The following is a 14,898-nucleotide window of genomic DNA, read 5'->3' as shown; positions in this document are numbered from 1 at the left end:
TAAGTGTTGGCTCAAATTAAACCTTCACCAGAGTGCATTTGTAGCTCTAACGTTGAAATGTTTCTATTTCGATGGTACATACAAAACATATATTGATGCTCAAGTTAGTGGAAACTAGATAGGCAAACAATAATATGTAATGTGTTTATAGTAGGGATATATGAAAAGTCATGTTGATATTCTATCATATTCTTATATAAATTCTTTATTTTATATCATATCACTGTCCGTTGAACAAGCCCATAATGTGTGCTGGTTATGTTATATTTTACAATATTAATATTTTACGCAATGGATAGACATTTAAAAAATAAAAAATAAAAAAGTATCTTCACATTGGAATTTAATTAATATAAATTATTTTATTATTTGAAATAACTAAATGTAAAAATATTAAATATCTAATTTTATATGATGTTTAATTGAAGAAACTTGTGCGTTAATTAGAAAATCAATGAAAGTAAAAATTTCATTTCACCCAATAGTAAATTTAATAAGAAATTAATTGATCTAATTTAATTTGAAGATAGCCAAAACATGAATATGACAAAGTTGTTTTAGGAAGAATAAAATATAGAGGAGAAGATGTTGGCCCCAATGCAGTTTTTCACTATTCACAAATTGAGCAGCTTGGGCGCTGCATCAATAAACTTTCTCACCACTTTCACAATTTCCCACTATTCATATTCTTTTTTCTCACTTTCTCATTCAAACCAAACAAAGCATAGAAGTTAAGTGGGTTATACCGTTTTAGTACCAATTTTGATTTTCAAACACCATTAATATCTCCACTCACACACTCATTTTTCGCGCGAGTTATCTTTCTCTTCATATCACATTACATCATATATATCATATCTATCACTTCATTTTTCTCTTTTTTCTTTCCCTCTTTTTATCTAGGGTCCAAACACCCCCATAGGGTGTCTAGTGTGTGTACCTACCAATTTCCAAAATAGTATTTTGCTAAACCATGATGATATGAGATGAGCACAGTAGAATCCAAGCACGCTATTACCGTTGCTGAGGCAAGGCACAACCGTGACCCAGAGGCATTAGAAAGAGTCAAGAAGATACAGGAAGATCTTATTTTCCCTGCTGCTCTGATTACAGGGTTATGAACCAGTAAAACTACATATATGTCTTTCTTCAAAAGATAGAACTTTACAAAACAATACACATCCAACCAAATTATCAACTTCAACACAGACTCAAACGACAGAGTTTCATGCTGTGCAAGACATGCTCCCCTTCCACTAGTCGTCATCAATGTATATAGTTTCTTGCTTGAACAGCCCGCCGAATACCTTTCTGACCTCCTTTGCTGTCTCTGCTTGCTTCCGATTTTCCTCTTTTGGTTTAGTAGCAACGCTTCTTGGACTTGTTTGTTTAACCACTGCTTTGTTAGGTGTGAGACTCCGAGCCTTGGCTTGTCCCCTTACAGTGGCTACCTGCACCTTTGGTTTCTCATCCTCATCAGGCTTTTGGACTGAGGTTGCAATCTGTGAGCTGATCTTTTGCCATGAAATCCCTGCGCCAAAATCTTTCGCCTTGCTCAAGAGGTCTTCCACTGATGTTCCAGCTGCCACTGCCTTCTCTTGTGCTTCTTTAGCAAGACTGGAAGCCTGAGTTTCTTGCTGAGACAGCTTCTTCACCTCTTCTTCCAGCTTCTTTTTTGTTGCAGAAGCTTCACGTGCCTTCTCAGCAGCCACTATCGCCTCTTCCTCTGCTTTAGCTTTCTCCAGCGTTTCAGCATAGGCTTTCCTTCTTCCATCCACAGGAATAGTGCTGCAAAAGAAACTTAATGAATTAGATAGGAACACCTATGGATCCTCCTCAACTGGAAGCAACACTAAGTGTGTTTGGTTCCATGTTTGCAAATTGAGAGTTAGAATTGATTAATATATACTATCAGAATAATTTTCTTGACTGTTTGGAGGTTTTTTTTCACAATTGATTCAAGCTCCAAAAATCAATTCTTTTATGAAGCTACAAATTTTAGCTTATACGGTGGAATCAATGGTGAGATTTTATTACAAGATTTCACAACATTACCCTACAGTAATCATAAATGTATCCAAATCCAAACATGAACCACTTCACATTTTGCTCATATTTAACCAAAATCAATTCTTTCCACAATTCTTGTGGAGAGAGAATTAATTTTATGAGGTTTAATTGTGAAATCAGTGAACTCTTATAGATGAAAAACAGAAACAACTTTGCTATATTTAGCATATTTTACCTGAAAAGTTCATCTACACGCTTCAAGGGGGCTTCGGGGTCCGAGTAAACTTGCACAACCTATTGGACAGAGAGAGAGGCTGTGTATTATATTGCCGTGTAAGGATGCTAATCATCTCAATTAGATCAGCATGCATGATTTCCATTTCATGTAAAGCAAAAACACTAAACAGATACCTTGTTTTCTGCCACCTCAGTGTTGGAGAAGACATCAGCGACCAAGGATGCTATCTTGGACTTTGCTACCTAAAACAATCACCACCATTGTCTAAAACCTTTAAACTATGGAAATAAGAACATAAAGGGAGGTTAAAAAAAAGGCAATCTCATCAAGATACTATCGCATACATTACATTACTTTATAGTCGTTTGCACTGGTGCTTTCTTCGCCTACGACAACCACATTGTAGGAACTCTCTGGGGTATAATCATCAGTCAAACTTGTCTTGATGAAGGTGTATTTAACGTCTGTTTCAATGACTTTCTGCAAGAACTCTTGCACGGTCAAGGGTTGAGACCGGGAGAATATGTTGTTGAAGAAGGAGGTGATGCCATCAAGCACATTGTAGGTTGAGGTGCCTGCGCTGCTATCGTCGTAGATGACAGCCACATGGCCTGCGCCGGCAAGCTGAGCAGCCTGAACCACTTGCAAGGCGTCTGATATAGAGACCTCTGCCGTTGGACCATTCTCTGTGGCACCAATGGTGACGACCACTTTGCTTGCGTTCCCTATTGCTTTGGCTATTGACTCTGTATCATCAAAGCTTGACTGCACTGCATTCAGACGCTTTGCCTCTTCCTTAGATATAATCTGCATTAACCATGCATCAGTAACAGGAATATAGTACTTGAAATGGAAATTTCATGGATGCTCAATATAATGGCCATGGTATCTTTTGCTAGTTAAAATTAAAGTGCCACTGGTGAAGTCGTATATATGTAAATGAGCACAATATAAGAGAAAAAGCCTATATGTTGGTTTTGTAATATCACATTCACTTTTTGTGACCTGTTTCATTTTCCGTTAATAGAGATCTCCCTTAATTCCTGCTAGCCGCTTAATTTTGCTAGCTTTATATATGGATATCATGGTTAAAACTCCTCTAAAATGTGTTAATAAGGTTAAATTCACAATTGGTTTAACTTCTGAGTATATTATAATTTTCATTTACAGAAAGATAAGAGTTTACACTCGATTCTTTTCTCACTTAATGCGTGATTGGATCAGTTCTAAAATGATTATGGCAAAAGTGAGTTGAAAATGAAGTGATCTATGTTCGGGTATATTTATGCAAAAAGTTATTTTTGAAGGATAATGTTGTGAAATCTCACACTAATTATGCACACCGCATAACGTAGGATTAGTAACCCCATCCTAAAATTGATGTTGGAGCTTGAATCAATTGTCAAATGAAACATGCAAACACCCAAAAATCAATTCTGACAGTGGAGAATCAATTCTAACACTTATAAATGTGGAACCAAACATTACTAAATTTGGAAGATCTTTTTCCAAGTTTCACATCATGGCATTGTAAATAAATAAATCCACATTACAATCATCAAATTTTACCTTGTATTCAGCAGCAAGACGAGCCAGTTCTTGAGCAGAACCAAGTTCAGGAACTCCAGCTCTAACACTAAAACCTTCCCTCAACAACGTCTGCGCAATGCGAACACCAGCCTGCCCTGTCGCCCCAGCAACAAACACAGTCGAAGGGTCCTTCCGCCTCGCGTTCCCAAGCGAAAATCCCGGCGAATTGTTGTTCACAACCGGAATCAACGACGTAACATCGGGTATCTTCCCAAAATTTAAACGAAAAGGGTTGTTGGAATTGGAATTCAATGACCCGTTTTCTTCAGAAGAAGAATCATCTCTGGGTTTGGTTCCACCAAGCCCAAACGATGGAAACGAACCGGATTTCTTAGCGAAGATTCTGCTGCTGAGCCTTGGGTTTCTGAGTGTTGTTGTTGTTGTGGTGGTGGGTATTAGAGATGAATTGGATGTGAGAGTGGGAGCCATTGGATTGAAATGGAATCAGCACACCATGTGTTTGTGTAAATGTCTGTGAGGTTGTGAACTGTTAATTTAGTTTGGTTTTGTGAAATGGATTATCTGAATGGAAGAGATAAGCAGAAGCTAGCGAATTGGGGGGAGCCACGTAGGAAGAGATTATCCAGAGGAGAAAGATGGAACACCAAGCGTTCAGATAGCACTGAAAATGATGTTCCCTTTTGACATATGGATCCAAAATTGTATCCCTGCTGGACATGTCACCTTGCCTTTACATCCATTCATGCTATCTATGTTCTTGTTTGAGCAGTGTGGTTTACTGTCCTAAATAAAGGCATTGTGCCATAAAAAAAATTATTCTCATTTTTCATTTTCATTTATAAAACATTAGTATTTATTCTTGAAATTTTAAAACTAAGAAAATAAGCTTATTTTACTACCGCTATCATCATCATCATTACCATTATCATCATCGCATACTGCAATATTGCGACAATGGTACACGACAAGGTGGGTATACCCTACCGTCAGGTTATCAACATCATTCTGAACTCGGATCAGATCTCTTGTTATAAGAGAATTTCTCTTTATATTCATTAAACTAATTCTTTAAAAAGGTGGGTATACCCAGTGTGGTGTTGGTATGAGGAAGGATGACAAAGTTGAACATTTGTGTGGGTCTAGCTTGAGAATTGCCCTTTCTTTTTTATCTCGATCTTAGTAAGGCTTCACTACTCGTTCGCTTGAGAGGTTCCGTTGTTTGTGGACTAGCGCTTCTCCTTGTCCTCTTTCGGCATTTGCGCATGACCCTCTTTCCTTTCTTCGGTTCTCGTCTGCCAACAACATTGAAGCAAGTTGTCTTTGTCTTGTCTAACAAGTCGAGGAAGAGCCAAGTCCCATCAGAGAGGGGATGGGATCAATCAAGTCTAGGAGAAGGGAAGGTGCCATCTTTTAGTTCGTAACAACTAACTGCCTTTAATCATTTTTAGTTTCATCAAAAGTGTAAATACTTACTCAGGTATTTTTTTTTTTTTTCAATGAAAAACTCATGTTGTGATCAGATAATATCATATCTTAACCCTCTAATTGCAAGTTTCTATTTTACTATTCATGAGACTTTTTTTTACTCACTATTTGGATATTGGTTGGGCTAAGCTTACACCGGTAAAGGCCCTAGGGAGGGAAGAAGCACTTGAAATCCAATAAGATTCTTGACCAAAAACAAATCCAATAAGATTTAAGCTCTCTGCCTCATCACATTTACACACCAATTTCTCTAAATGATTTAAAATTAAAAATGTTCATCCTTTTCTTCTGAAAATTGCTATTCACCCATAATCACCGTTTCACAACTGTTATGTAAAATATTGAATCAAAAGAACATTAGATTCTATATAAAATGCATTTGTAAAAATTTTACAAAATAGAAATTTCTAAGCCGGATAGAACAATTTTTCTTTTAACTACTGTTGTCGATTAATTAATCAATGATGTATCTTCACGTAAATTGTTTAAATTAAGTTCACCAATCGTAGTTTTAGGAGGATGACCTTAGACTTCACAATTGCACTCTATTTTTATAAAACAATCTAAAACATTTGCATAATATATTTAAATTAAAAATTTATCTAAAAATTAAATTAAATATTCATCCCTCCATAGCACAGTATAGTATACAAGTGTCTAAGATTTGTCCTAAAATAAAACAGGATCCACTCCCACTCTTAGATACATCAAAATAAAGATCAGAAGCGCAACAATGTCGAGGAGGATGTATTGAATGTGCTTAGAGATCATCCTCCAACTAGACCAAGACTGGCGTAATGTAGTAATTTAGTAGGTTATATACTCAGTAGAAAATCTAATCTAACTATTGATCAGGAGCAGCATAATTCATAAGAGCCATCAAAAATATTACGGGAGTAAAATATTAGTTTACCGTTAAAAAACATGAAAACAGAAAAACAATAGAAGAGAGTTGGAAAGAGTGTTGTTCAACGAGCATATTTACAAATAAAAAAGTAACCATTACCTAAAATAATATTAAACTGAAACAAAAAGAGACACAAATATAACAGGGATATTATCGGTGTAAATACATGAAACGATTGCATGTCATTATAAAAAAAGTTTAATACAAAAAATTAAACTCAGTACAAACTATCAAGCCAATGTCCACTCTTACTTTCCAATCAAGAACTATTTTATTCCACCTCAAAAGAACAAGATCCATATTAAAAATCAAAATTCATTTCCTTGTTTAAATCAAAATCAAGTACTATTGGGTTTATATGGGAATGATAATTGTAAAATACGATATCTTACAGCAAATTTATAGAACAAAGATGGCATGACAACCTTCAATAACATTTTTTAAGAAAAGAACACCTTAAAATTACTTGTATGAACGTAAAAGCAACTACCAAATGACAGTTATTAAAAAAGCCCCATGTTTATGATTGCTTGATATTGCTGTTTTTCTTTGGTTTCACATTGCCCAAAAAAATCTCATGTACAATGAAGTATCAGTATTCAGAATGACAATTGCAAGAGTAAATCATACAGATCTCAGGTAAAGTCCAAAGCAACGTTAACAAAGAAAATCGAAAACAAGAACATTTCCGAGTGTAACAGCAGCTCAAGCAGACAAGCACAGATGGCATAATGCAAGGTATTAAATGTCGTCAGAAGGGAAATCAAAAACAAATAATTGCACCACACAAAGCAACCTGAGAAAACCGACCACACCAGAATGCTCAAGATAATTATTTGTTCTGGCACACAAAAAAGTACATACAGAAGAACACATATAAAACACACAGCTACATCATAGAGATTTCCAGTAAACATAGCCCAAGAACAACTCTCCCAAGATGCAAACTTAATAGTTTTAAAAATTACATTGTGAAAAGAATATCAATGTACATACTACAGATGACTTAAAAGAGCTCTTCCAGAACCAGAAAAATGGTAAAAGATGAAAAACTTCACCTGAATTGAAGTTCAATACATAGGTCTGCGCATGGTCTGCTCACCAGGTCATCTAGAGTTGACATAAATTTCATCTACCAATTGACCAGAAAGCTAATTTAGTATCACAACCTTCTTAATAATTCACAACCTTCGGTTGAATCTCGTCTAAATAAGAAACTAGTCAACACTACCAATCACAACAAAGTCATAGTGGGGAGAAAACAAACAAGGATCTACAACAAACCAAGATAGCAGCTAAAAGAACATAAGATATAACCAAAATACACCACCCGAAAAACATAAAATTCCCAACAAAGGGGAGACAAATATTACCAGTAAATATATGGCAATGTCTGCATAGAGTTGTACTCAACAGATTTGCTCAGAAATCGTCATTTATCCATTTCAGCTGCCAGCATTAAAGATAGACGACATCAAACATTTACCAATAAAACAAAAAACATAACATTTGTAAAACCAAGTTTTCAAAAGAAGCTAAGAAGATATTTCTCAAAGAAGCTTCTAAAGCATAAAACATAAAAACTCAAAAGTGTATTGATCAGTTATTCAGGCCCCTCTTTGCTTTGAGGGATTCAAGAGCCTTATTCCGTAGCTCAATCTCAAGCTTCTTTGGATCAACTTGTGTCTCCTCATTATTACTTGGATGGTCATCCATTCGCTCAGCTTCCTCATCATCTGAAATGTAGTCTGTTTTACTCTTCAGCTTCAGCTTCTCTGCACGACGTTCTTCCCTTCTGTGTCGTCTCTCTTCACGGCGTCGACGCTTCTCCTCCTTACGCAGCTTCTTCTCCTCCCTTTTCTTCCTCTTGGTCTCTTTCCTATCCTCTAACTCAGAATCATCACTATAACTTTCATCAGAAGACACGATTTTTTTCTCAGACCTTTTGTGCTTTCTCCTCCTATCCTTTCCTTCCCTTCTATGCTTATCACTTTCCTCAGAAACAGAATCATATGAAGCACTCTGATTGACAAGATCAACTTTTGCAACAAAATCTGGAGCGGCTTCTGATTTGTGGAGTTGCTCACTACTTTTGGCATGGACTGAATGGGATTGATCCTTGTCATCAGATTTTTTAATAATAGGATAAGATTCATGACGCTTCTCGCTGGAAAAAATTTCTTTGTTCATTGGTGACTTCTGCTGGGCAGGAGGGTCATCTCCCTTGCGAGAAGAATTATCACTGTCAAAAGAGTACACATTATCAGAAAGGTCTGCAGTGTACATGCATTCAAATTCATTAGAACAACTGCAGCATCTCAATTGTATTACCATTTTATTTCCTGGCCTTTATTACTCAAATCTTTGTTATCATAACGATCAGCTCTCCTTTCAGGATGAAACTCATCACCGTGACGAAATTTTGCAGGTGAACCTTTTTGCTTACTAACAGGGGAGTATTTTGGTTTCTTTTGAGATGAATTTGACTTAGGATCTCTGCTCTCTCTACCAATAAGATAGAGGAGAAAATGAGAAAAAGAAAAAAGCTAAACAATGACCAAGCAATGACAGTTACTTACATTCCTCAATAAATAAATAAATAAAGTAACTAAAAGTTATATAAATCATATTCAAACCTAGAATTATATGTTTCTTCTGCTCCTTCCCTTGTCTCTGGAATGTCATAGCTAGGTCTCTGGGTTCTGGCTTTCTTTGGAGGACTTGAGCTTCTTTCATTGGTTACTTTCTCCTTTCTTTGCCTCAGGGGGCTTTCATGTGGACTAAACATTTTCAAAAACAAACAAATATGTGTATAAATTACCAGTTGCGAGCAATGATGGGAAGATAAGAGCATTGCATAAAAAGAAAACTACCTTCTATCTTCACTGCTGGTTCTGCTCCTTCCTCGGGTGGCTACTGATCGAATCGGAGACTTCTCAGGTGTGGACATGGAATCCTGTGATTTATTGCGTGAAGCTCTGCCATTTTTATCTCTTTGTACAGATCGCAAAGGACTTTGATGAGTCTCAGGTGATAAACTTTTTTGCATTCTGCATGGGTATCACCACAGATAACATCAATTTCCTTGCAAAAACTGACCTTTTCAAAACTATCACTTCACAAAATTCTGCAGTTACATAGAGACATGATTCTATAAATGAAATATGATTTTAAAAGCTCCATCATTATCACATTAAAATCATACACGCCTGAGACAAGGCAAGCAACAATATTCAAGCATCCCTTCAAGTGTCTCTATACCTGACTCTTGTCATAGAAGAATCCACAGGACTTCTTTGGTTCCTTGGGGAATTTCTCCTAACTGGAGATGGAGATACACGCCGTATTGGAGACTGAGAACTCCATCCATCTCGAGGAGACCTTCGAGGTGAGGCACTTGGAGATCTTTTCTTACCGAGAACAGGTGATTTATACTGCAAAGGAGATGGAGACCTGCGTCGTGGAGGCCTACTACTATATCTTCGCGTTGTGGGAGAGGGAGATTGCATGGGAGAGCCTGATCTGCGCCTTGGTGGTATCCGGCGCACAGGTGAAGGTGACCTATGCCGCATAACAGGAGTTCTTCGCCGCATGGGTGAGGGTGACCTTCGCCGTCTAATAGGTGATGGTGATCTACGCCTTCGCACAGGAGAAGGTGATCTACGACGCCGCATTGGAGAAGGTGATCTACGTCGGCGCACCGGAGAAGGTGATCTGCGCCGACGCACTGGAGAAGGCGATCTACGTCTTTTAACAGGAGAGGGTGTTCTGCGTCGGCGATAGAATGGAGAATGAATTCTCCGTCGTACAGGAGAAGGAGAATCGTAATCTGAGTTGGATCTGGATCTTCTCCTTGAAAAAGATGGCCTTCTATAAGGAGATCGTCGTGGTGAATGCCTCCGAGGAGAAATAGCTCGTTGCCGAGAAGATCGGCGAATTCTTTCAGGAGAAATGGAGCGTCCTTGAGCCACTGGAGACCTAGATATACTCCTTGACTTGTGTCGATCACTACATAAGATAGAACAATTAATACAAAATGATAAACCAAAAATAAAATTAAATGTGCAACGTTAAACTCATGAACAAAGACTAAAAGGGGGTGGGGACAAAATAAAGATTTATGTGCTGGCCAAGTCGCACATTTAACCATTCATCAAATTAGGTTAATGAATGACAAGAGATACAGCAAAGAATCAAGGCAAACAAAACTAAGTTAGCAATATATAAAGCATACCCCGAATAACTTCGGGAATTTGAAAATGATTTACTCCTTGACCTCGAACGTGACCTACTAACAACGACATCAAATGTATTTATATCATTTAAGTCCAATATAGAAAATGGAAGATGTGTTAAGAAGTGTTGAATTCAATGGTGTTACCGATGAGGTGAAGTGGAAACCGCAGGTGAATGAGGGGACCTAGAAACCCTGCAATAGAGTAAAAGCTAATTAGTACTCAAGAACTCAATTCAGAAGTTTCAAGGTGCAGAAGCCGAGCTCAAAAAGATTATGTCCACCCAAACTACACAGAATTAAAATAATAATTTAAACTAAGAGGAAAGTTAAAATAAATGTTTATGGTATAACTTGAGAAAGTTAACAGAGGTAATTCCTTCACATATAATACAATGTTCAAATATCCAATATCAGGAAATAACAATGAATTCAAATGACTTCACAATGCAAGAAGTTCTACAAAACTCGTGTAGATTTCATGATGATTTTAATTAATTGTGATACTAGGCAATTTTATGGTTGTCGGGGAAACTTAAGAGCACTATAAGGATATAAATGAGTTGGGACTTGGGGAAGTTCTACACCTTTGTTAACCTGCCAATCAAGTTTATATTATTCCAATAAAAGGCCTGTAATGGGCAAAGTGAGTTGCAGCTTATATTTTAATATTACTGATAGGATTCTAGCTCATCTGCTAGAGTGATGCCTACTGCCTAGCAACTACCACTATGTGTCACTTCATAACAACTTAACACAAGCCCAACCATTTTAAGAAACTGAAAAAATAAATTTTAGATTATAGTTCGAAGTTTGGCCCACTGCGTAACCAAAAAGAAAATTAAGAAAGGAAAAAACACCATAACTTAAATGATAAAAAAAAGGAATTGCCAATCTAACCTGTTTCTTGCTCTAACACCATTCCTTTTGTCAGCTTCCTTCCCATCCTGGACGTAGCGCCCTGAATCCCTGTGCTTCAAGGTTGGATCTGAAGCAGTATTATTATCCTTAGCATCAAGTCCTCCGTCCTACAGTAGTTTGAGGTAAAGGACATGAACCCAAATAATTGCAGAAGCTAGCTGAACGCCATGAAAACACGAATGGAAGTTAAAACCAAATCTCAGCTCTATAAAATGTAACTCCAACATGGAACAAGTAGAATTACCAGTTTCTTCAGTCTCTCTTCCATCATCTCTCTCCCTTCCTTTTCTTTTTTCCTCTGAATTTCACTTGCTATCCTTTCATTTTCAGCCTAAACCACACACAGGAAGCAATTATTATCAGAATTCCGCAAAAAGTTAAGTATGAAAGGTATTTTGAGACCAAATGACTGGCATATCAAGACTCTAGAGCACCTTCTTCTTCTGGAGTTCTTCCTCTTTAGCATCCAAGAACTGCTGAGGAACACCGCTGGCATTTTTCTGTGCACTGAGAAGAAGCGTCCAAAGCTCTTTCATGAACTTTACAGTGTTCTTTTCCATAAATCCAGTAATTTGTATTTGAATTTCCTTCCCATTCACTTCCTGCATCATAAGGAATAAAATGTGACCAAAACCATAAAAAATAAGCACAGTATTGAATTAGGACTAGGCCTAACTCTACCCAAAAACCTAGCCCATGAGATGAGGAATGCCCAAGTCTCTATAAGCGCTACTATTGCTACACCTCTGGTCGTTAGGGATCTCACCACGTAAAGTTATCAAGAAGTAGGTGATAAAGCAGCCAAGATAGCAAAAAAGTACATGTACATTAATAATAGTTCATTTTAAAGAGGAGTAAGACTGCACAATCACACCCTAAAAGAAAACAAATGTTAGCTAAATAAATGCAATACAAAATTCAAAACATACATTTTAAAATAAAAAGAAACACAATGATGTTAAGATTCACTACAAAGCAAAAAGAATGTTGGGACTCGGAAGCGCCTTTTAATCTCCAACATTACCATATAACCAGAACAAATTGCTAGAGTTAATTACCTTAGCATCGAGAAGACCGTGTATGAAGTTAATGAGCACCTCATCTTCAAACCCAAGAAGCTCAGTCACCCTTCTAGTGATCCAAGGCTTCATCACTTCCATATTCACCTTTGTCATGTCCACCTACAAACCAAATTTTCAAACAAATTTTATCAAGTTCATATGCATCCAAATCCTTGCTGTTCCAAAACTAAAGGCAGTTAAAAAAACAAATTCCCTAAACAAAATATCTAACTCAAAATCAAGGAAACAACAAACCAGATGCTCCAATTCGGGCGCAAACTTCTGCGATTTCATCAGCTTGGCTTGCTTGTTCGAAAACCTAGTGTCTTGATCCGCAGATGTGCCCTATTCACAAAAATTCAGTGTTTATATACTTCACAGAGCTACAACAGTGCAATTAACCAAAATTTGAATTCAATTTATTGTGTGGTAAACGAAAACTGCATGAATTTCAAATATAAATCATGAATAAACATTCTGTTAATTAAATCAAACGCAATCTGAATATGAGTACAGAGAAGATCTGAGAAATGTTTCGATAAATTAGCAGTGAATCATAGAAGAAACGAAAACAGTGATGGAAGATTTAGGGGTGGCGCTATGCTTACTCGGAAGAAACCGCCCGACATCTTGGGATGCTGATGGTTTCCGAACGGGAGGAAGAGAAGGAGGATGAGATGGCAATCGAGAATCTAGAGGGGAAGAAGGTTGAGCTGGGATGGTTTCAGTCTCAGATGCATAACCGATGTGGAGAATGGATAGGTTTATCAAATGGGTCTGAACGCTGTGTGGGATAAAAAACTGTGGTTGGGTTCAGAACCTACTCGAAGCATGACCTAATTCAGCAGTGATACATGATACATGATACATACCATGACAAAATCATCCCTCTCAATGGCTAAATTACAACTTTACCCATTGAGAATTTTCTTTCGGCAAATAGTCATTTGTATTGAAAGCAGTTTCTTGACTTTTTTTTTTCTGCATTGGAAAAACTACAAAAGAGCTAAGGAATAAAAGCTGAATCACTCAGCATAAGAGAGGATAATCCCAAACATGAACACCAGGTTGCAAACTTTCCGCAATTTCTTGAAATATTAAAGTAGAGCAATTTAATTATGGCCAAGACCATCTGTACCATCGCTTTTACTATCCACACTATCCCTTTTGAGTAAAAATACAATTATACCCCCAATTTAAAAAACAAAACTGATTAAATTCAAAAAAAAAACCTACTAAGATAGCGGAAGTTACCGCTATTAAGATAGCGGAAGTTACTGCTACTAAGATAACGGAAGCTACCGCTATGATTAAATTCATAAAAAAAAATCTAAGCTACCGCTATTAAGATAGCGGAAGCTACCGCTACCAATATAGCAGAAGCTACCGCTACTAAGATAGCGGTAGCAATAAAACGTCAGCAGTTTAAATGGTGGAACGAACCAGAACTCATATATTCTACACATATTTACGCGGAAAAACAGTAAAAATCCCAAAATCACACCTATTTTGAGCTTTCGATTCTTCTCTTGATCTCATCCACTTATCTTTTACAGTGATATGGAGCTTCAAATACCTCTAAGGTGTGTGATGTGTTGATTTAGAAGATGAAATGAGATGGGGAAGGTGAGAGTGGAAGAGGAAGAAGGAAGAAGAAGGTGAGATTGGGAGAGTGTTTTTTTTTCCTACTTTGTATGTTTTCTATGTTGGGGGTAATTTTGGGATTAAAAAAAAGGGTGGTGTGGATAGTAAAGGGGATGGTACAAATAGTCTTGGCCTTTAATTATCCTATGGATTTCTTATCCAAAATTAATAATCAAGAGTTTGGTTGATATATCATATTAAACATGATAATAAGAATTTATACAATACATTGTGAGTTTATCTATTGTTTAGTGCTAACATTATATTATGTTCAACTCCGATATATTAAAATGATGGATTATTAATCGATCAGTCAACTATTATTAAAATTATAGTTTACTTCTTTTGGTTACATAAAATGATAGATTATTTAATACAACATATGAATGATGGATAACGGCCTAATACGATTATGTCGCTGTCGTCATCACCATCACCACCAACTCTATTGTCATTATCACCACTGCCACCACCCTTCGTCATCGCCACCACCACCCTCCGTCACTGCCACCACCACTCAACAATATTGTCACTAACACCACCACATCCAACTCGGCATCATCCTCTCCTTCACCATCATTACACTCCACCACACCATATCCCTACCACCACCATCACTTCACCGCCACCACCCACTGCCACCACTACTATTGTCGTTATCACCAACCTTCGTCATTGCAACTGTCATTGTCTCCACCACCACTGACTTCAACACAACCGCCACCATCATCGCCACGACCACCACTCTACCACCACCACCACCACCACCACTACCACTAAAACTACCACCTCAACCGCCACCACTACCACCTTCTATACTATTACCACCCACCACTATCATCATCAC

The 14,898-nt window shown here is 37.2% G+C and overlaps 1 protein-coding gene across 6 annotated transcripts; it reads right to left on the bottom strand.

The window, feature by feature from the left end:
- Nucleotides 1-1,061: 1,061 nt before the first annotated feature.
- On the bottom strand, nucleotides 1,062-13,258 carry LOC130747280 (protein PLASTID TRANSCRIPTIONALLY ACTIVE 16, chloroplastic). 6 transcript variants are annotated; one of them, XM_057600162.1, is made up of 14 exons: nucleotides 13,016-13,258; nucleotides 12,663-12,752; nucleotides 12,405-12,527; nucleotides 11,781-11,948; nucleotides 11,591-11,677; nucleotides 11,326-11,453; nucleotides 10,573-10,620; nucleotides 10,426-10,482; nucleotides 9,453-10,199; nucleotides 9,065-9,241; nucleotides 8,828-8,971; nucleotides 8,523-8,687; nucleotides 7,565-8,433; nucleotides 7,115-7,323 (listed from the first exon to the last, which is right to left on the bottom strand). In XM_057600162.1, exons 1-13 carry the CDS (start codon nucleotides 13,034-13,036, stop codon nucleotides 7,791-7,793), a joined length of 2,598 nt encoding a protein of 865 aa, XP_057456145.1. In that variant the 5' UTR covers nucleotides 13,037-13,258; the 3' UTR covers nucleotides 7,115-7,323; nucleotides 7,565-7,790. The 6 variants fall into 6 exon arrangements, with proteins under 6 accessions (XP_057456147.1, XP_057456145.1, XP_057456142.1 ...); XM_057600159.1 differs by having other exon boundaries at nucleotides 8,523-8,696; nucleotides 13,016-13,256; XM_057600161.1 differs by having other exon boundaries at nucleotides 8,523-8,696; nucleotides 10,426-10,479; nucleotides 13,016-13,256.
- Between the last annotated feature and the right edge of the window lie 1,640 nt (nucleotides 13,259-14,898).

This window comes from Lotus japonicus, chromosome 3 (genome assembly GCF_012489685.1).
Source record: "Lotus japonicus ecotype B-129 chromosome 3, LjGifu_v1.2".
Classification (NCBI taxonomy): Eukaryota; Viridiplantae; Streptophyta; class Magnoliopsida; order Fabales; family Fabaceae; genus Lotus; species Lotus japonicus.
Note: the sequence above shows the minus strand (reverse complement) of the source record. Positions and strands in the feature narration are given on the sequence as shown.